Genomic DNA, 20,080 nt, shown 5'->3' with positions numbered 1-20,080 from the left:
ACATCCGTATTGAGTGTTTCCTAGCTGCAATATTAAACACTTATTACTACGTATAGAACCGGCACAGAGAACCAGTATTTTTCGCCATGAGTTGTTGTTTTGACAACAAACGATAGGAGCGGAGCGTGAATCACGCGACCTAAACGTGTAAGCGCCATCCACTGCACTTACGACGTTTTGTTCGCGTGGTAGACATATTATGACAATTTCATTGTTTGGTATGGCTTCTCTACAGTAATACTCCAAATAACTCAATGACCTGCAACAAAGTTATGTAGGCTTTTCTTATGAAATAATATTGCCTTTAACTTAAATAAAGAGAGACAGGATTTTCCAAGCAATCTCGAACCCGATCCACCCAATTTCTAGCCTTAGCAAAAGGAATATCAAAGAAACCCGACTCTTCCAAAGGGCTTTGTTGGCTGCGAATCGAACGCGATGCCGATTATGAAGGTGTATCAAACGAGTAATCGGACACGGACTACAGCCCGACTACAGATGAGAGCCCTTGTCAGTGTTCCGTTGCAAAGAAACTAGCAATTTGTAGGCGGCTTTTGAATAAAAAGAAAACATAGGTCGTTGTTTAAAAAACAAAAATGTTTCTGGTACTTTTTTAGGGTTCCGTAGTCAACTAGTAGCGATGAAAATGGCGAAAGATTCATGTTGTTTCTTTCGAAACTTTGTATCATTCCTATAAATTACATGTAACTTTAATAAAATGCGAAAAATACATTGTATTTTACACGTAAAAAATTTAAATATGCGCAACATTCAACCGAAGATCCGCAAATACAAGGGCGTTTGAAAGATACATGTATTTTTTGTGTAATTTTTATCGCTATTAACTAGGCACCCTTATAGTTTCGCCATGTCCATGTCTGTCTGCCCGTCTATCTGTCCGTCCGCGGCTTTGCTCCGTGATTGTTAGTGCTAACCCGCTGAAATATGGCACGAATATATAAATTAGTTACGCCAACAAAGTCGTATAAAAAAAAACTAGAAAACTGTTTTTTTAAGATACACCGACAGAGGGGATGATTTTCGCTTCAACCCTATAGTGTGGGATGTCGTTGGATAGGTCGACGAATGAATATGGGTCAGAAATAAATTCCTTTTACTTTTGAACCATGGGTCCAAAAAATATGTCCAGACGCGGTTTATTTATTTAGTATACATTTTATTTTGACACTTGGAGACTTTACACATCCAAATTTTATTAGTATTAGTACTCTGACATTGGGGACCTTTTACATCTCCTGATTTAATGTGTTTTTAACCATAGAGACAATACATCTCTATTGTATTGTAGTAATTATTTATTTTAAGATTATTATAATGTAATGTTTACCCAGGTATTGACTGTTGTAATTATAAATGTTGTTATGTATTTTTCATGTCACTATATGATTTTACTATAAATGTTGTATTGACTTGTAAAAGAGCCCTTGAGGCCTACTTGCAGAATAAATTTTTGAATTTTGAATTTTATGAAAAAAATAATGCAAGTAAAGCTTAGTAAAGACTTTCAAAGAAAACTATAGCGAACCTGATCGGTGCTGCCGGTTTTGAGTCTATTTTGACGGACGGGTAACTACCGAACCCTACACCGAGCATGGTCTAACATGGTCTTGACCGGTTTTTAAAAGTTTAATTAAATATCGTTATTTTACCATCTTCGATATAAAATTTCATTCAATTATTTCACAACATCCACTAAGATCACCTAATTGGGTAACTTACAAAATTGAACGAATAAATATATAGGTATGTCATAAGGTCATAACTTCATAAGATTCCCCCAGATGTAATATATATGTATTGTAGACATATGTCTATTTACAGGCATAATTATATCCAAATGGATACGTCTGAATGAATATATTTGTAGTCCACTAAAGGAAAATATATGTCCATAATATAAAATGCAACGGTTTCAAAACAATGCCTTAGCAAGGGCCCCAGTCATCTAGTTGGAGCCCATTTCTCGAACGGTATTAGACTAATATTATTAGTCCAGAGACTGTCGATGAAATCGTATGGGTTTCCATGACAACACACTTATAATATTAGACTATATGGTTCGAGAACTGGGGCCCTGCAGTTAGAAAACTTACAGTAGGTACCAAGTATTAGTTACTCATGACCCAGCCCGAACTGCAATTTAGGAAACATTAAAAAGACATTTAAGTTTGGCACACCGTGTGCAATCGGCTGCCTTGGTGAATAAAAATGAGTTGTTTGAACTAATGCGACAGGCATTACGCATTCATCCTGCACTCGCTTACGTGCACTACTGCGCCATTATTCACAAAGCTTAACGAGATATTGCTAGGGTTTCTGCTCGAGAATTTTTGAGGCGAGAAAGCTTGAGAAATTTGTCTTTCGTCGAGGCGAGAAAAAACCTCAATGCCTCGAGAACTCGAGAAATAAATCTCTTGATAAGTAAAAAGAACACACGCGTATAACACGTGACGTATCTATAGTGTATTTCATTAGGCAGTTAAACAAATGTAAAAATGTTTTTTTTTCTTTTTTACATTTTCAGATAAGTATCACAAACTTTATTAGTCAACCAACCAAAAAAAAAGCGGCCAAGTGCGAGTCGGACTCGCCCATGAAGGGTTCCGTACCATTTATGACGTATTAAAAAAAACTACTCACTAGATCTCGTTCAAACCAATTTTCGGTCGAAGTTTGCATAGTAATGTATATCATATATTTTTTTAGACTTTTCATTCTGTTATTTTAGAAGTTACGGGGGGGGGACACATTTTTTCACTTTGGAAGTGTCTGTCGCGCAAACTATTCAGTTTAGAAAAAAATGATATTAGGAACCTAAATATCATTTTTGAAGACCTATCCATAGATACCCCACACGTATGGGTCTGATGACAATTTTTTTTTTAATTTGATGACGTATTAAAAAAAACTACTTACTAAATAATGTACATCATATATATTTTTTAGATTTTTCATTCTGTTATTTTAGAAGTTACGGGGGGGGAGATACCCCACACGTATGGGTTTGATGAAAAAATTTTTTTTAGTTTCACTTCTAAGTATGGGGAACCCCCAAAATTAGTTGTTTTTTTTTTATATTTTTGTGTGAAAATCTTAATGCGATTCATAGATTACATCTACTTACCAAGTTTGAACAGTATAGCTCTTATAGTTTCGGAAAAAAGTGGCTGTGACATAATCGGATAGACAGACGGACATGACGAATCTATAAGGGTTCCGTTTTTTGCCATTTGGCTACGGAACCCTAAAAACGAAACAATGCTTCTGGATCTCACGAGTAGCCTTTAAAGTTCGTTAATTTCAAGGATGTATTCCTGAGCTTAATTTAAGTAACTTTCTCAAAGAAACCGGTATTCTAATTAACTCGATTTTGGAGATAATCCATTATTATTTTTATCGGATGAGGCCCCTACGAGGATGTACACTTGCCTTAGGGGTTGTTTACATATTTATTAGTTTTTAGTATGAGTTTATACATTTGCTACTAAACGCAAGTACTATCGCAGACGATCGATATTCGAAATGTCAGTTTTTAGTTGTTTGATGGATATAATGTCCGTGTTACAACAAGGCTATTAATTACTTTTTACGATAAAAAAATCTATTCCATTCAGTTTCCTTAAATGCCATACAACTAAGTTAACGGAGTTTTAAAAAAAACACCGTGTGTGGGTGAATTCTATATCATATTGCAATACCTGTATGCGAAGTTACACCGTTTTATCATCTTCCTTTTTTTTAATATATTTTTTTTATCTCGATGTAAATAATCTAAGACAATAGAACCACCACGACTACTGAGCCAATTTATTATAATAAATGTTTCAGATACGATTGTTATTGTGACAACTTTGCCCATTTATCCAGCTTCAACTTCTAGTTTGTTACTTGTGCAAAATATAGCAACTGTCAAAAATTGTGGAGATATGTAGGAGCATTCATCAAGACAAGTTTGAACTGAATGTGCACCCTACTAGTTTTGAACTTGGGAACATGATTCTTATATTTTATGATAAACTTGTTAGGCACTAAAATTTTCCTTGGAAAGAAGTAAGTTTATGAATAAAATCAAGCCGTTATCGCTATATTAAATTGCAATATCAAGAACAGACTATTTATTTCTATTACATTCAAAACAGTTTATTTTAGTTTATTTAAATGACCTCTTCCAATAAACAACATCAACAAAGACACAGTCGCGAAATATATTATTAAGTTTAACTACAAAGACAATTTAATCTAAGTACATAATAATGTCGTAAACGAAATTCACATTTTATGACCTAATTTCTTGTGTTCTTTATCTTATAGATCAAGTCTTCATTTACTTCATTGTATCACAATAATATGAGTCGCTTAGCTTCAAACTCAGGTAAATCCATTTGTCAGATTATGCGATTTTGGTATTATGAAAAGGTAATAAGGTAGATATTTGCTGAGAGGGTCGAATGGATTTATCTGAGTTTGAAGTTAAGCGATACATATATAGGTAGACGTATACAGTCTCAACAATCGTTATTGAGATAGCAAGTAGTGGTCATCCCTTTTTCACACCCTGCGGAATCAGTTTGGACACTTTCTGAAGGTTTGTCAACCACCACAAGTATTTTACCGTTCGAAGACATCTTTAACCAACCATATTGATTTTTAACTTCACCGGAGTGATTTAAGTATACGGTGAGTTCTTTCGCCGTCGACTTCTGAATAGGCAAGCGACCGAGCCATGTGGTCAACAAATTACCAATAAACAATTCTTCAGTTTTATTCTCGAAAATAACAAAGTACTGTCCTGGAGACATTTTATTTAGGCAGACAAAAAGCTTAGCTACAAAATGGCTCTCATCTTGGATGTTAATTCTTATAGTTGTATCTAATTTTAAACCACATTCTAGATTTCTACCCAAATCTTTTTGTTCAGGAGATTCCTTAACAAGGTCTGTCGAGAAAGATAATAATTTTTCATATAAACTTTCAAATAGTGTACGATTTATGTTAGTTAATAATTTATGTTTTTTACTACTTTTTGTGTCAGGAACGTTGACTAATAACTTCACACTTCCTGAATCCGACTTCTTTAATAATGCTTTATAATCATTTGGGTTACAGTTACTATCTTCATCAAAATATATAACGAAGGTTCCAGACATGGTTCTAGACAAGTTAGCGGGGCATTCGTTTATGTCACCCAGAAAATCATTTACTATTTCTTTTTGCAATTTTTCAAATTCCTTTTCTAAAACAAATTCATAGTTTCCAGAAGGAGTTACTCTTAAAAAAGTATTTTTAGAATATATTGCTTCCTTATTTTTTACTGTTACATGGAACAGTTTTTCTTGTTGTTTTAATGTTCTAAAATTATTATTTGAACACACATGAACGTCTTTGAATACCACGTTCATTTCCCCTGCAGAACCTCTCTTTAATACTGCATTCGAATGTTTATTATTTTGATTAATCAACAACTTGAAACTTGAACTAGTTTTGTATAATGATACGGGATATTCTGTAAATGGGCTTGCAATTTCACCATAATCGGACAATCTTCTAACATCCAAAGTCATGTGTCCAGAATATGTTCTTACCAGTTCTGCGTTAAAATCTGCTGATGTTCCATTTTGACCCAAAATTGTTACCGGAAGAGTCGTATTGTTATGATAGAACATTTCCTTAAATTCTGCTTCGGATGGCAATGTGACTTCTTGTTGGAATCCCCGTTTTCTGTTCATTTTTCTGTCTGTAACTGTAGGTACACTTTTAGTAAATTACTGGGCCTAATATAAAAAAATGTAGTTAAACGTGGGAGTACAGAAGAAGAATTCAATATAATCGTAAAACTTACTAACATCAAATTAGTTAATCCTTTAATTATCTAGATTTTACACGTGCAATATGAAGTAAAAAATTATATCAACATACTTTTGATAATGATACTTTATTATTTTGAATATCTCGCTGCGCATAATTTTGGCGAAATATCATTTAATAAAATAATATATTATGGCAAATTAAGATCAAGGCGCCATATTTAAAAAATATGCCAATTCGTATAACCTTAATATGGATTTTTAACAAGTTTAAAATTATAGACGTTATTTTTTACTACACACGTTGTTATTTTTTACTATAGGTATAATTATATGTTTCTTATTGACGAATTAAGGAGCTGCAAGGCGTGAAGAAATTACAATTACCTCATGCTTTTACCTCATGGGTCGATACACTGCTTCGATCAATTCATTACGAAGAGGATGGACACCTAAAATAACCAAAGATCGTTCACAACACGTAACAACTAAAATTTACTTGTACTCCCACGTATTTTTTGTCTACAACGTTACAATTTTCTAAGCAAAAATGGGGTCAAAAATATATGAACTTAAACTGTCTTATTATTATTGTTTAAAGTGGAGTTCAATAGAAAATGCAATAAATGTAAACAACTATGTAAGGTTTTGTTAAAATTTGACAAACTTTTGTTTTCACTGAAATAATTTAAGTAGGAATTAAGTATGAAATTGAAACTCTAGGTCCATGGGGTCCCAGCGCACACAAGTTTTCTGCAGTAATCACGTAACGTCTGGTTGACGTAACTGGTGACTGGTGGTGATAGCACCAACGCATCATCTTAGGCCCTGCTGGACACACGGAGCAGAACCTGCAGAACCGGTCGTCCACCGGCCGCCGCGCCCGCGCCCGCGCCCGCGCCCCGCGCACCGCGCGCGACATTCTCCCACCAACCGCGACACACGAAACACGACGGCTCGCGTCCGTCCCGCTCGCGATTATGCTGTACGCGCCGCGCTCTGTTTTATTGTAACGGTCGATTTATAGTTTTAATATATTTTTACATAAGTTATACAGTCCGCTTATTTCTCTCCAGTAGCTAGACCAACAGTGACCAAAGAGCTGGCGGTTTCCTCGCACAAAGTATCAGCATTGCGATACCACGAGGAAATGCCACCAGCATCCTTGGAACAATGCCTCAAGGGCCTATTTTAGATTTAAGCTAGTTATAGTAATACTCTATATATATCAATTTATGCATATTGTTATTGTAAATAAAAAAGTATGTATAAGTATAGTTAGTATGTATAATTATAAATGGAGGTAAAAATGTGTTGGTAAATATTTTATCACGGAGTAGGATGGAGATGGCAAGTGGAAGTTCAGTAGCGGCCGACTCACTTTATGCACACACTATGAACAGTTGTTTTATAAACTACATATACCTAGTAATAACGTTTATGTGGCTCGAATGCTCGTGTAACAAATATTGTTTATTAAATTAAAATTGCTGTATTGTGCACTTTTAAGGCGCAGGGTAGGGCAAGGCATTCTCCATACATAAGTTTTATTCGTTCGTTTTGGCACTATAGCATTTAATTTAATTTTTGCTTGTATATTTTGGATATACGCAGAACTTGATGTAGAAATTTTTCTTTATTTAAAAAAATAAAAATACTAAAATACAAAAAAAAAATACATCAAGCCCTAGCTAACAGAAAAATAAGCATATTTACCAAAAGTAATAACTGTAGCGCAAACACAAACGAAGAAAAACGCACACAAAGTTTGTATGGAAAGAGCTTACCCTACCCTTCGCCTTAAGCTACAAAAATAATATTTGTACTTACCTATACAAAATCTTTCACGTGGAGGTAATTCCAATAACCAGAAAATAATATTTTTTAATTTAATCTGCAATATACAAAGAAAACCAATTTATTTGGCATTATTTACGTATGTACGTTAGTAGAATTCAATTTTATTTCTTAGTACTTAGAGTTCATTGTCTTTTGTTAGCATCCTTTATCCGTTCAAGTGGCAGGACGCCGGCTCGTAGTTTACGTTATTTAAATTTGAAATTTGACTAATTATAATTAATATAAAATAAATACTACTGAAAAGTGACGTATACCACTTGAAGGGATAAGTTTATCTAGAATATTCTCATAAATTTGACATTATATTTCAGATCGTGGTACATGTTAATGTGTTGTAAAAAAGATGTATACATTTGCCTTAATATATGGGCAATAAAGTCGTGTATAGATATTTTTGGCACTTTTTTTCTTAAAGATATTTTCAGACGTGACCGTACATACAGTTGATATTTATTCTAGAAATGTCAACTGGTATGTACCCTATTGGAATGGAAATACGGAAGGTAGAGGCAAGGAACAGAAACTCCTTAGTCAGAATTGTTGCAAAAGAGTCCAGCTGTCAGCTATAAATAATAGTTCCAGAGTAGCGCTAGAGTAGCTAACAACCGAGGCGTTATTGACGAAGTGAAGTACGCTGTCTATGATTAGATTTTTTTCTCAAGTATTCTAGGTATTGTAGCGCCACCTATTTATGTTTTTTTGTCGGACACTTTTTGGTATATGGAGATTCTATTCCTTGCCTTTACCTTCCGTAAATGGAAAGTTACCACTAATGTATGTCGTGTAAGTAACTTAACTATGAATGTGTGTCCGCCGGACGCTATCGGCCTGACAGTAATAGTTCGGAACTGTCAACTTCATGTTCTAACTGACAAGTAGATAATACCGTCCAGCGGACTGTTAATCAGAGTGCCCCTTTAGTTTGGCGACACTGGTTTACATTACATACTAAAAAAACTGTCATTTCATATCCACTATTTTATTAATTCTTGGTAAATGTAGGAAAACATTATTCGCAATTTATATTGAACTTCACTTTAAGTACATGTTTTGGCGCGAATTATGATATGAATGTCTGCGCTCGATCTTACGTGTATTAGGTACTACTTACTTTCGCAACAATGGCAGGTTTTATATACAGTACTGCAATCGCACTGCATCTGTAAATTAACGATATTATTATAAATAACGATGCAATTTTTGTCCGATTTATTTGGTTACATGTGGATGAAATTTAGCTAGTTTGAAGTACTAGGAGGTCTAAAAGGAGTATTCTAGTACATGAAATCAAAACTTATCCCGAATAAATAATTATGTAATTTTAAGTTGAGCTCTTAGAGTATTTAACAACCGGAGTTGCCTTTAAGAGCTTACCCTTCTGTCGAAAACCTCGTCCAATGGTCATATTTATAATAATGTTAATAGCCATACATTTGACGTGCCCCTCCGCTGCAAAAATTATCAGACTGTTTTGTACAGAAAATTACAGATAAGGCGTCTCCAGTTGTTAAATGCTCTAAGGTTGAGCTACAAATAAAACATACGTTGTTTTGACTCAGAGTAAGATTTTTTAGGACATTATCGTGAAATGTTTAACAAAATCTAGCAAAATCAAAATAGGCCCTAAACATAATATTATAAAATCTTACTCAATCAAGCTTCAACCAACCTGATCTTGTTCAAAAGGAACTTGAATTATAGGAGTATTAGTCTTGCATCCTTTGGTACCAATTACTTTGTTGTCGATACAATCGCTACCCAGCGTACACTGAGCTGCTCTCATATTACTATTAAACGTGCATTTTTCGCCGCAGCAAGGTTTGGGTTTGTAAGACTTCGCCAGCGTTTTGGCTATGTCCGGAGAGTTGCCACACAAGGGACCGCACGGGGTATTATCCTTGTGAGGACAAATTGACAGCTGGCCCTGGGAAAAACAGGTTATGTCGTCAAGATGAATAAATTTCAAGCCACAAAAGGTCATGACTCGTGTGGTTTAAGCTGTGTCCTCTTACCAAAGACATTAAATCCATCATTTGTGAGGCAAAGCAATGGTTACATGAAAAAAGCTCCAGTGTGTATATGTCTTGTCCACTTTTGGCAGTACAACGAACGAAAATTACAATTAAACATAACAACAAAAATTACCTATACATAGAAGATAAAGTTATATTCTACTGCTGCTGCTGTTCAGCATTAATTATGATTACAAATTTAGATTTTAAATATTTTTTGCTAATTTAAAGCATACTAGAATAAAATGTACTTCCTCGCGTTGTCCCGGCAATTTTGCCACGGCTCATGGGAGCCTGGGGTCCGATTGGCAAATAATCCCTAGAATTAGCGTATGCTCTAGTTTTTACGAAAGCGACTGCCATCTGACCTTCCAACCCAGGAAATAAACTAGGCCTTATTGGGATTAGTCTGGTTTCCTCACGATGTTTTCTTTCACCAAAAAGCGACTGGTAAATATTAAATGGTATTTCGGACATAAGTTCCGAAAAACTCATTGGTACAAGTCGGTATTTGAACATTTTGAACCGTCGACCTCTATTGAAAGTTGCACGTGCTCACCACTGGGCTACCAGCGCTTCTAGCATAAAATTTACTACTTATATTAAATGTAACTACTGCCTTCTTATGAATAAAGTTTACTCGGAACATAATAATATGCTGCGTTCAGTCACTAAAGCCATTTTTAACCGACTCCAATTTCAAGGAGGAGGTTCATTTCTTATAAATAATATGAACTTACAATATCTTTTTTATCTTCTTCAAGTTGCCCACAAGGCTCTGGATCAGAAGCAGGCTTTGGAGCCTTTTTCAGACATATACAGTTCTTAGGTCCTTTCGGGCAATTGCATTCGTTAGGACCACCCCACCGGGCACAGGGCTCCTACAAAATTAAAGAAAAGAAGCTAATGGACAAGCTGACAAAGGGGTGAAATAATGAAAAAACACACGAGATAAGTTTTATTACTCCCAAAGTGGAAAAATATGTACCAATCAATTTATTACATATGAATGGACAATTATTTGTATGGCAACTATATCTTTAAATGCAATTACTCTAAATAGCAAATTTTCCTTGGTGTCACATACTTTAAGCCTGCTTCAAGAATTTATAAAGAACGATTGTTTATACCAATTTGATATGAAGCTAAAAAACTTTTCCCCATGCCTATGGGAATGGGCTTAACCCTATCCAAACAGTGTGTCTCCTATCATGCAGGCTCCGATTCTACTCTCTAAACCAAGATACTTCTACGATGGGACCAACCCCGAAATAGCGATGTTTTCTGGAGTGCTTTTCCATAGAAAACATCGTTCCATATTAAAAGGAGCTCAGTTTAGTGAATAGAAATGAACTATGTATTTAAAAAGCCCCGTAGCCAGTAGGATTGGTGGGAGACGCGCTGCACGCTGTATAACTCATATTTTGATAAAAGTAATATTTGTCAAAAAATACCTTTCTTGAATCAGTTCCTTTATCAGCTTTTTCTGGTTTTTTAGCCTTGACTGTGGTTAAACACTTCAACAGCTCTTTGTATGTGGCAGGATCCATCTATAAAAGTATATCCATTCATAGGTTATGGTGTAAATTAGAATAATGTATTATGATATTTATGAAAATCCAAATATACTGTACTCACTTCGCATCGCGTTTTGACAGCACCGCCAATAATAGTGAGATTCAAATTAGTTTTCACTGTTGCTAAAATGAATTCCTGCAATTTTTTCCTAGTTACGCAATCCAACTTTCCATTAGTGCTATTTTTCAAACATTGCAAGACTTGTGCTGCCACAACTTTACCAGGTCTCGTATTAATTTGCCTTTCTAATACTGTCTGCATATTGTCAAACACATTGTTCATAAACTGGGTCTTAATCTTCACGCAGACACATGGTTTTGCAGGTCCTTCACATGTGTCAGCACTGTATACACAAGATTCCATTTCTTCTTTACACCTAGGGCAATCAGTACAGTGTTTTCTTAAATTATCTGTATCACATGATACGTTACACTTGGTACACTTCAATTTAAATTTTTTTATTTCACATTCACACTCTTCGAGTTCCGATTTCAAAGACTGCTCCTTGTTTTTGCATTTTTCGCCACAGGTGTCGCATGATGTTTGAAGTAAATCTATTTCTTCCGCAAGGGCTTTTGCCTGCAAATATTAAGCGAAAAATACAGTATAGAATCCTGATTAAATCCTGACCTAGTTAGTGTCTTAGAGACCTGTCTAAGTGAATCTAATGGCAATTAATAGCATATGTATTTGTATTACTAATGGATTACCGAAAGATTTTTTGGCACTTCGATTTTCCAAACAATTTATACCAAAAACATAAATGCCAAGTAATTATTTTATAGGGGTCGCCGTTCTAACATAACCTAACCGGCATTTCTGGCAACAGTTTGTCTTTGTGGGCATCGCAGTTCTAATCTAACCTAACCTGCTTCTCTAGCATCAATCCGTTTTTGTGGGATCACAGTTAGAACCTAATCTATTTTTCTAGCCTCTATGCCTCTATGGTATGAAGGCTCTACTAATGCAGCGACAGCTAAGGTGGTGTGGACATGTCCTCCGTATGGATGACCGCCGGTTGCCCAAAACCGTATTCTACTCTGAATTGGTGGAAGGCAAACGCAAGCACGGCGGTCAGCATCTGCGTTACAAGGACGTACTCAAACGACACCTGAATGCTAGCAACATCAACCCTGAGCGCTGGGAGGAGCTTGCTGCAGACAGAGCATCTTGGCGGTCCACCATTTTTAACCACATCAAATCGTTTGAGGAAAACCGCCTCAATGCCTTAGATACCAAACGCCAACAACATAAAGAGAGACCGAAGCCCTCTTACACGTATACATACAACGCGTCTGGTCAACTATATTGTAACACCTGTAAAAGAGTCTTTAAGACCAAGTTCGGCCTGGCCAGCCACATTAGGGCCCATAATCGGCGTAATCCGTAATTGCTGAGGTCGCCGTCATCGAAATCGATGAGGAGGAGGACTATATATATATTTTTCTAGCGATCCGACTTTCAGGAGGTCTCAGTTCTAACCTAACCTGCTTTTCTAGCAAGAGTTCGTTATTGTGAGGGTCGCAGTTCTTACCTAATCTAACCTGCTTTTCTAGTATCAATCTGTTGTTGTGGGGGGTTGCTAGTTTTAACCATATCTAATCTAACCTAACCTACTTTTCTAGCGGTTTTACTTTCTGGGGATCACGGTTCTAATCTAACCAACGTTTCTAGCAAGAAAAACATTACTTAGTATGGACTAGTATTATATGATCTGTGGTATGGATAAAAAATCGTTTGTAAAGTAATATGCTTGACATTGGCAAAAAACAGTTGGTCTAATGAAGTTTGTGTGAATTATTGTTTGGGAAATGATAAAAGTATCTTAAAAAATAAGTAAATATCATAAGTATCACAATACATAAATATCATAGTGGCAAAGGCTAAATTCAAATCTGGCAAATAATGATATAGGAAATCTCTGATTGACAAATGTACAGTTGGAAAATATACGTTGGAAAATGAAATTTCGTTCAAAATATTTCGGTAAAATAGCAGGATCCCTAAATGCTGACATAGCTTTTACATAATATTATATCTAAAACTACAACTAAAGGTACACTCTACAAACCTCTGCTCGAATATCTTCATTCTCCAGCTTCTTTTTCAATAAAACTCTGCAAATTAGAGCCAATTCTTCTCTCGCTTCTTTAACACATTCGCCACCTTTCTCAATTTTTTCTTTTTTTAGTTGCTCTTCATGTTTTTTGCAAAGTTGCAACTTTTTTGACTCTTCTGACAATTTCTTCATGCAATCCTAAAAGCAAACAATACTCGTTTATTCGTTTTTCTAGGTACTTAATAACAAAAATTATACAACAACTTACATCATGACACTTTCTTTTGGCTTCAAGAGTTTCCGATGTGTTCATTATGTCATTCGTATTGCACGCAAGTTTTTTTTCTAAATCAGCCGTCTCGGCTTGTATGGTTTTAAGGTCATTTGTTTTCTTTCTGCATATTTCTCTCATTTCTAGTATACATTTATCGACTGTTGACATCTGCTCTTCAAGATTTTTTTTATTTTTCTTCCACTTACTTGCACTCAATTCGACTTCGGTTAGCTGGGACGTTAGACAATAAATTTGTTTGAAATAAAATACTATTTTAAGGCTGATGTTTCCATTAAAATATGATTTAAAAGAATCAAATACATAACTCAAAAACTGAGCCTAACTAAGCTTGTGGACTTCACTAGTATCAAAATTATAAAAATCGGCCAAGAGCATGTCGAGCCATGTGTATGGTATTCGTATTTACTATTCTGTCAAAATAGGCCAAACGGGGGCTATTAGCTTTGCAGCGCTTTTTACGTCTTTTTACTAAAAAGAGAAGATTTTTTGCAATAACTCAAAAACGACTAGACCCATCATGTTCGCTATAGTTTTCAGTGAAAATATTTATCAAGCTTTTGTTTCACGATTTTTTTCATATTTTTCGAATCCGTCGTTCAAAAGTGTTAGAGGGGAGGACACATTTTTTTTCTCTCGGAGCGATTATTTCCGAAAACATTATTTTTTTTGTTTTTGAAGACCTAACGATATCCCACACTATTGGGTCAAAGCAATGAATAAAACTTAAAAAATAATTTCTTTTTCGACGGGAGGTAGGGTGAAAAAAAATTAGTTTTTATTTTACCATTCTGTTGCAATTTTTTTTAAGATTTATTGTTTAACTGTGTACAAAAATGTTGACAATAATACAATTAAGAACCAACAGTTTATCCATGGACGTACAATATAATTATAACTAACCTATAAGTCCTATAACTAAATAACTAAATTAATACTTACAATGCATGTTTAATTTTTTTCATATTACATTAATAGATTACCTACCTCTCTTAGAAGTTCCTCTTGTCTTCTCTTTGACTCTTCCAGCTTTTGCTTGTATTCGTTCTCCATCGCCTTCCAAATGGAATCGGCCTCTTTCAATAGTTTAATTTCATCCTGTTCTCTTTGTTCTAACTGAGCGATTTGCTCCTTCAATTGTTCTTGAACTGTCAAAAGCTCTGTTGCTTTCTCGTAACACTTTTTCTCAGTTGAAGCAGCCTAATTTAAATTAATAACATCATATAAATTTAAATAATTACGCCAATATACGGGTTGATTTTAGTCTGCCATGCTAAAACTATGATTCCATTTTTCGATAACCTTTATACTTTTTCCAATGAAAAACATATGCAAGGGGAAAACTTCCACGAGAAAAAGCATCTAGGATAAGATATTTCGTTCAATTTGTCGACCAGCCAGGCTAGCTTTCCCTATTAGATATGTATTCCACGGACGGTGACGTTTTTTAAGGATTAAGCAATCCAGTGGCATTCAGGCGCTTCTAACTAGACGTTCTATCAGCTGTCCAACGTACATATCATTACAGGGCGGCCGTTCTCCGGCTCCGTTTCCCCTGTTCCCTGTTGTGTGTTGTGTTCCCTGTTATCGACTGATGTTTGCCACCGGGCATCTTTCTTTACTTGTTAGCAATGATAATTGTCAAGTAGGTGAAATAGAAACCATTTGCCCTAGCTAGCAATGCCATTGGTTTCGTTAACACGGTATAGAGAAGCTTCTAGCAACATAAAAGATATACATATATTGAATACATCGTTTACCCGCTTCATGTTCTCAAGCGCCTGCGAAAGAGGCGTCACTGGCTCAGTGCCATGTTTGGAACAACACGTCCCTTGAGGCGATCTCTGCGGCTTAGGTTGTCTATCACAACACGAACTGCCTGATGCTTTAGATTCAAGATCGATGGTTTTTGCACAGGAACCTTTACCACATTGTCTGTAAGTATGTCAGCGAAATTGCAAATTTTAGTTTTATAAAACGGGACCAAAATCTCATCTCTGTGCGAGCAAAAGTTCGAAATAAAACCTTTAATTTTTTTGTAGCAGATAGGTATTATTGGTAGCGATGTCCCGGAATTTTGCCACGGTTCACTTAACCCTTTGAACGCTTTATGTCATAAACATAAACATCATTCAAACGCCAATATTTCAAGCGCAAGGGAGCTAATGTAAACCTTACTCGAAACTGTGAAAGTTACTTTGACAGCGTCCGCTATAACACCTATAGTTGTCCTTGGCGCTGTGGGCACGACTAGTTACGACGCCTTTAGGTGTTCTTGTTGTTCAAAAGGTTAAGGAACCTGGAGTGCGCTCAGTGACCTTATCCCAAGAATAGACATAAACACTAATTTTTACGAAAGCGACTGCCATCTGACCTTCTACCCTGAGGAGAAACTAGGGGACTATTACCATATTGAGACTTCTCCGGTTTTCTACAATTTTGGCCTTCAACAAAATGCGATCGGTTGTTCAGTAAGCATCAAATAGATTAACATTACTATATATTTGATGCTGCCTCTATAAGATGACAATGTACCTATGTGGCCAACGCATGGAAACGTATACATATGCTTGCGATCTTACATTGACATAATTGGAATGTAACGCAAAATCACAAACCTTACCTTGGGTCATTACCCATTTGGTAGCACGAGATCTTCTGTGACCCAAATATGCCACTATTTCTTGTTGATAGATACGTCCTTTGCTGAATTATATTCTAAAAAGAAAGTTGATTGGTTATCAGAAATTTGAGGGTGTAAAAAAGAAAGATATGCATAAAAAGGTGGTTAACTGTTGGACTTTTTCTCTGTATTTTTTCTGAAATGGTTAACGTTTACAGGTAATTTTAAATATTCTCGTATAAAATTATCAACTGTTTTAAATTCAACCAAAATAAGTATTAATATAAAATAAATGGTATCAGCATCACTTGTCTCATTCGATTCTCGTTGATTTTATTATTTCGTATCATTCTGTAATCGTCACTCGTTCTTTAATCGTCTTGTTCGCTCTTTGTCACCATATTCTTTATTAATATTCTTTAAGTAATCTTTCTCATAATATATCTTACTATTTTTTCGTCATAGACGTCATAGTCTTCTTTAGTCTCATTCATCATTTGTCGTTTTCTGAACCTACTACAACTTAAAAAGAAATAGCAATTGGACCTCTTATAAAGTTTACCTGCAAATCACAGACGGGATCTTCTTTCAGAATATTCCAAAACTTGCACATGAGTTTGAAACCGTAGTCGTCTTTGGCGTCAGGGTCGCCCTCGTTTGTCTCGTTGGACTGGTTTGTCACCGAACTCAGGTCTTTAACCAGCGCATCCATGGCTTGGTAGCGACGCTCGAAACACTCTGGGACTTGCCGCATGATTACCTGATACGTTCAATATTATATATGAGATTTTTTATTGGAATAACATATACAATTTTATAGACAAGTTAATAAAAAAAATTATATAAGTAATACAATTAACTAAACTACTATATAAAACTAAAAATCTAAATCTAAAATGGGCCCCCGTGGCAAGGTACCGAGGATGCTGGCAGCATTTCCTCGCTGGATCGCTATGCTTATGCTGCTCTTATCCCCGGTCCCATCCACCAGCCGTTTCGCCAATTGCCGGTATAGGCCCTGTGCTGCGGGGCCCCACGGACCAAGAGTCTCGACTCCAAATGCAACAAAGTTGTAGTTGGTGTCGAGACTCCCGTATTTGCGCTTTTTGAGGGTCTCTGCCGCTTCCGCCACCCCGCCGGCTTTGTGTGTAGTACCGTGGAGGTGGGAAGGTGCCAGCGTGTCAACACAAGTTGCGTCCCACACGAGCACACGTCCCATCCTCCACGGAATCAAAGACATCCCGTCTGGTTTCTTGCCATCGTCTCTGGCAATACCGGCAGGCTCCAGTATAGCCGGAACGTTGACGGTGGCAAGTGACCCGCGCTACGTTGGCAAGCAAGTCCGTGGCGTCCCAGTGGGTCCACCTCAAAGCCACAGGAGCATTTGTGCGGTGCGCAGATTGGGGCCCCTAAGCGTAGCCCCATTGCCAATCGGAGTGTTTCGGAGTCTAGGTGGGTACCAATATTGGGCGATGGGTAGGCATTCAGCCAGTGGCCTGCCTCTCTGCAGCCGACAGCCAACAACCGGGCTCGTTCAGCTCCTGCACTGCTATTTAGGAGGGAGGTATATGTTAATTTGTTTACAACATCGTCCCACCCCCTTTATGAACATGGGTTGTGTGGAATGTTTTGCCCCGGGCAGGCAGACAGCCAGACATTTCTAGCGTCAGCCAAGCCTGAGATCTCGTAGTTTGTGGGCGGAGCCCTTATGATTCTTCCTACGAGACCAGTAGAGGTGTGGACAGACGATAGAAATGCGGGCAGCGAAACACTCGAAATTTTGCGCACTCCGAGCCCGCCGTATCGGACGGGCAGGGATGCTTGGAGCCAAGATTGTTCGGTGAGCTTTAAATTTAATATAATTTCCAAGTGGGTTTGAACTAAGGAGTCGATAGGCGTCAGTAAATTTGGATGTTTCCAGAAGGGGCTGCACCGAAGCTTGTATGTTAATTTTGGCACGAAAAGACAGAACTTAAGGATAAAAAAAGGCCGAATGGGGGCTAATTTCTAGTAGACGATCGGCGCAATTTTCGAATTTAGCTATGATATTGTTAATAAAGTCAGGAAAAGAATCATCAAAAATTGGTGTCCCTAGGAGGCTAAGAATCTCTTTTGTAACATGTTTTATATTTGGTGCTAAGAGATTAAATTTATTGGTAATATCTAAATGGTTAATGGATGTATCGTGAATATAAAGTTCACATTTGTTATAATTTAGATCTAGGCCAATGGATTCAAATTTTGTTTTCAGGGTCTAAATTTTGTTTTAAAGTACAGTGTCTATGTTTCCTCCTAGGGTGCCGTCGTCCAAATACCAAACGTTAAATTTTGATCGTAAATTTTGTATGATAGGGTTTATTGCTAGGCTGAAAATAGCCGGCCCGAGGGGATCACCCTGCTGGCAACCAAATTTGGAGGGGTCTGCGTAGCAATGTAGTAGGTAATTGTAAAGCTCCGGAGTATTATTTCGAATTTCAGCCAGCAGGGTATCTCTGTTTACGGAATTTAAAGCGTTTTTTACATCGATTTTTATAAGAACTTGGCAATCGTTATTGCTAAGGAAGGTACGAAGCGCATGAACTGCTGCTTCGCACCCCCCTCTTGTCCCGAACCCTAATTGTATTGGTTCGAATTTACGCTGTAATTTAGAAATGAAAATATTATATATAATTATGAAAATATAGGTTACCTATATATTATACTTATTATAGCCTAAGAAACAAATCAGCTTAACAGCTCCGTTGCTCCGTACCTACAACAATCAAGCGGACAAGGGTCTTATTGACGAGCGGTCAAGTAGGTAGGTACACCATATTTAATAAGATACAGAAGTTATGTTATCTAAAGTTTTCTTACTTTCAAATTATTTTTTCAAGGCTTGAAATACTGATAAAGAGAAGAGACGATGAAATATAATGCGAAATTTTATGATTACATACAAAACTTTTAATTGTGTAGGTATTTTAGGTTTGAACACGTCTTTGCATTTAAAACTTATGTGCAACTTAAAAAATATAGCGAAGTCTAGAGTGCAAAAAATACTTAAAGTTTTTAATTTGTTGTCATGCTCTTTAAACACTTGAAATAATTTTTACTTTGGTTGCCAAAATTGCTTAATAAAAGGTGACACAAGAGTGACACCATTTGTCTCCCCATCGTCAGGTTTATGGAAGGTAGAGTTAAGGAATAGAATCTCCATATACCAAAAAGTGTCCGACAAAAAACCATAAATAGGTGGCGATACAACACTTAGAATACCTACTTGAGAAATAGTACATTATGCAACAAGGGGGGTAAGTGAAATTTTGGATACGAGGGAATTAAAGACCCGAGTTTGCAATATTCTTACCGCCGGAGTTACACACAATGAAAAAAACAAAATTTTAAGCGAAATAATTCTTAAATATGGTGGCATATCAAATATTTGTCCGCCATTTTGTAATTTCTTAGCAGGTGAGGCATCGAAAGCACAGACCTACTCGGCATTCAGCCAAGATTGAAAATTGTGTAAAAATATTTTAATCGGCTGTTAAATTAATCAAATTCAATGATTTTAAACAAAAACAAAAATATTCAATTATAAACGTCAGTATTTTAAACGTAAAACTCATTTATACCACTTGGTTTGTATGCATAAGTGACATAATTAAAAAAAAAGCCATAACTCCCCAGGGGGTTATAACTTTTTTTCACAATCCATAACTCCCGCGGGAACAAAATAGGCCTTTGTCCTTCAGCACACCTGCATGAAATAAGATCTTTTTCGAGCAAGTGTGATGAAAAATTCTAATCATAGACAGCGCACTTCACTCCGTCAATAACGCCTAGGTT

The 20,080-nt window shown here is 36.4% G+C and overlaps 1 protein-coding gene across 6 annotated transcripts; it reads right to left on the bottom strand.

The window, feature by feature from the left end:
- Positions 1 to 226: 226 nt before the first annotated feature.
- Positions 227 to 19,783, bottom strand: LOC133533639 (uncharacterized). Of its 6 annotated transcripts, XR_009801909.1 has the most exons (15): positions 19,106 to 19,780; positions 16,812 to 17,009; positions 16,250 to 16,344; positions 15,387 to 15,561; positions 14,614 to 14,826; positions 13,603 to 13,839; positions 13,347 to 13,532; positions 11,336 to 11,854; positions 11,152 to 11,247; positions 10,438 to 10,578; positions 9,355 to 9,609; positions 8,797 to 8,845; positions 6,226 to 6,277; positions 5,604 to 5,761; positions 842 to 938 (listed from the first exon to the last, which is right to left on the bottom strand). XR_009801909.1 is itself a non-coding variant. In XM_061872666.1 (14 exons), exons 2-14 carry the CDS (start codon positions 17,001 to 17,003, stop codon positions 891 to 893), a joined length of 2,364 nt encoding a protein of 787 aa, XP_061728650.1. In that variant the 5' UTR covers positions 17,004 to 17,009; positions 19,106 to 19,781; the 3' UTR covers positions 227 to 890. The 6 variants fall into 6 exon arrangements, 5 of the variants coding, with proteins under 5 accessions (XP_061728650.1, XP_061728649.1, XP_061728648.1 ...); XM_061872666.1 differs by lacking the exon at positions 6,226 to 6,277 and having other exon boundaries at positions 227 to 938; positions 19,106 to 19,781; XM_061872665.1 differs by lacking the exons at positions 842 to 938; positions 6,226 to 6,277 and adding an exon at positions 18,939 to 19,001 and having other exon boundaries at positions 4,090 to 5,761; positions 19,106 to 19,783.
- Between the last annotated feature and the right edge of the window lie 297 nt (positions 19,784 to 20,080).

The sequence above is a fragment of the Cydia pomonella genome, unplaced genomic scaffold, assembly GCF_033807575.1.
Source record: "Cydia pomonella isolate Wapato2018A unplaced genomic scaffold, ilCydPomo1 PGA_scaffold_188, whole genome shotgun sequence".
NCBI classification, from domain to species: Eukaryota; Metazoa; Arthropoda; class Insecta; order Lepidoptera; family Tortricidae; genus Cydia; species Cydia pomonella.
This window is presented reverse-complemented; position numbering and strand designations above follow the sequence as displayed.

Coding starts and splice junctions, on each gene's coding strand:
- LOC133533639 (XM_061872665.1), bottom strand. CDS start 17,003: ATGCGGCAAGTCCCAGAGTGTTTCGAGCGTCGCTACCAAGCCATGGAT. Junction 13,533..13,602: donor CCAAAAGAAAGTGTCATGAT/GTAAGTTGTTGT, acceptor GTTTGCTTTTAG/GATTGCATGAAGAAATTGTC. Junction 11,855..13,346: donor ATGAAGATATTCGAGCAGAG/GTTTGTAGAGTG, acceptor TAATATTTGCAG/GCAAAAGCCCTTGCGGAAGA.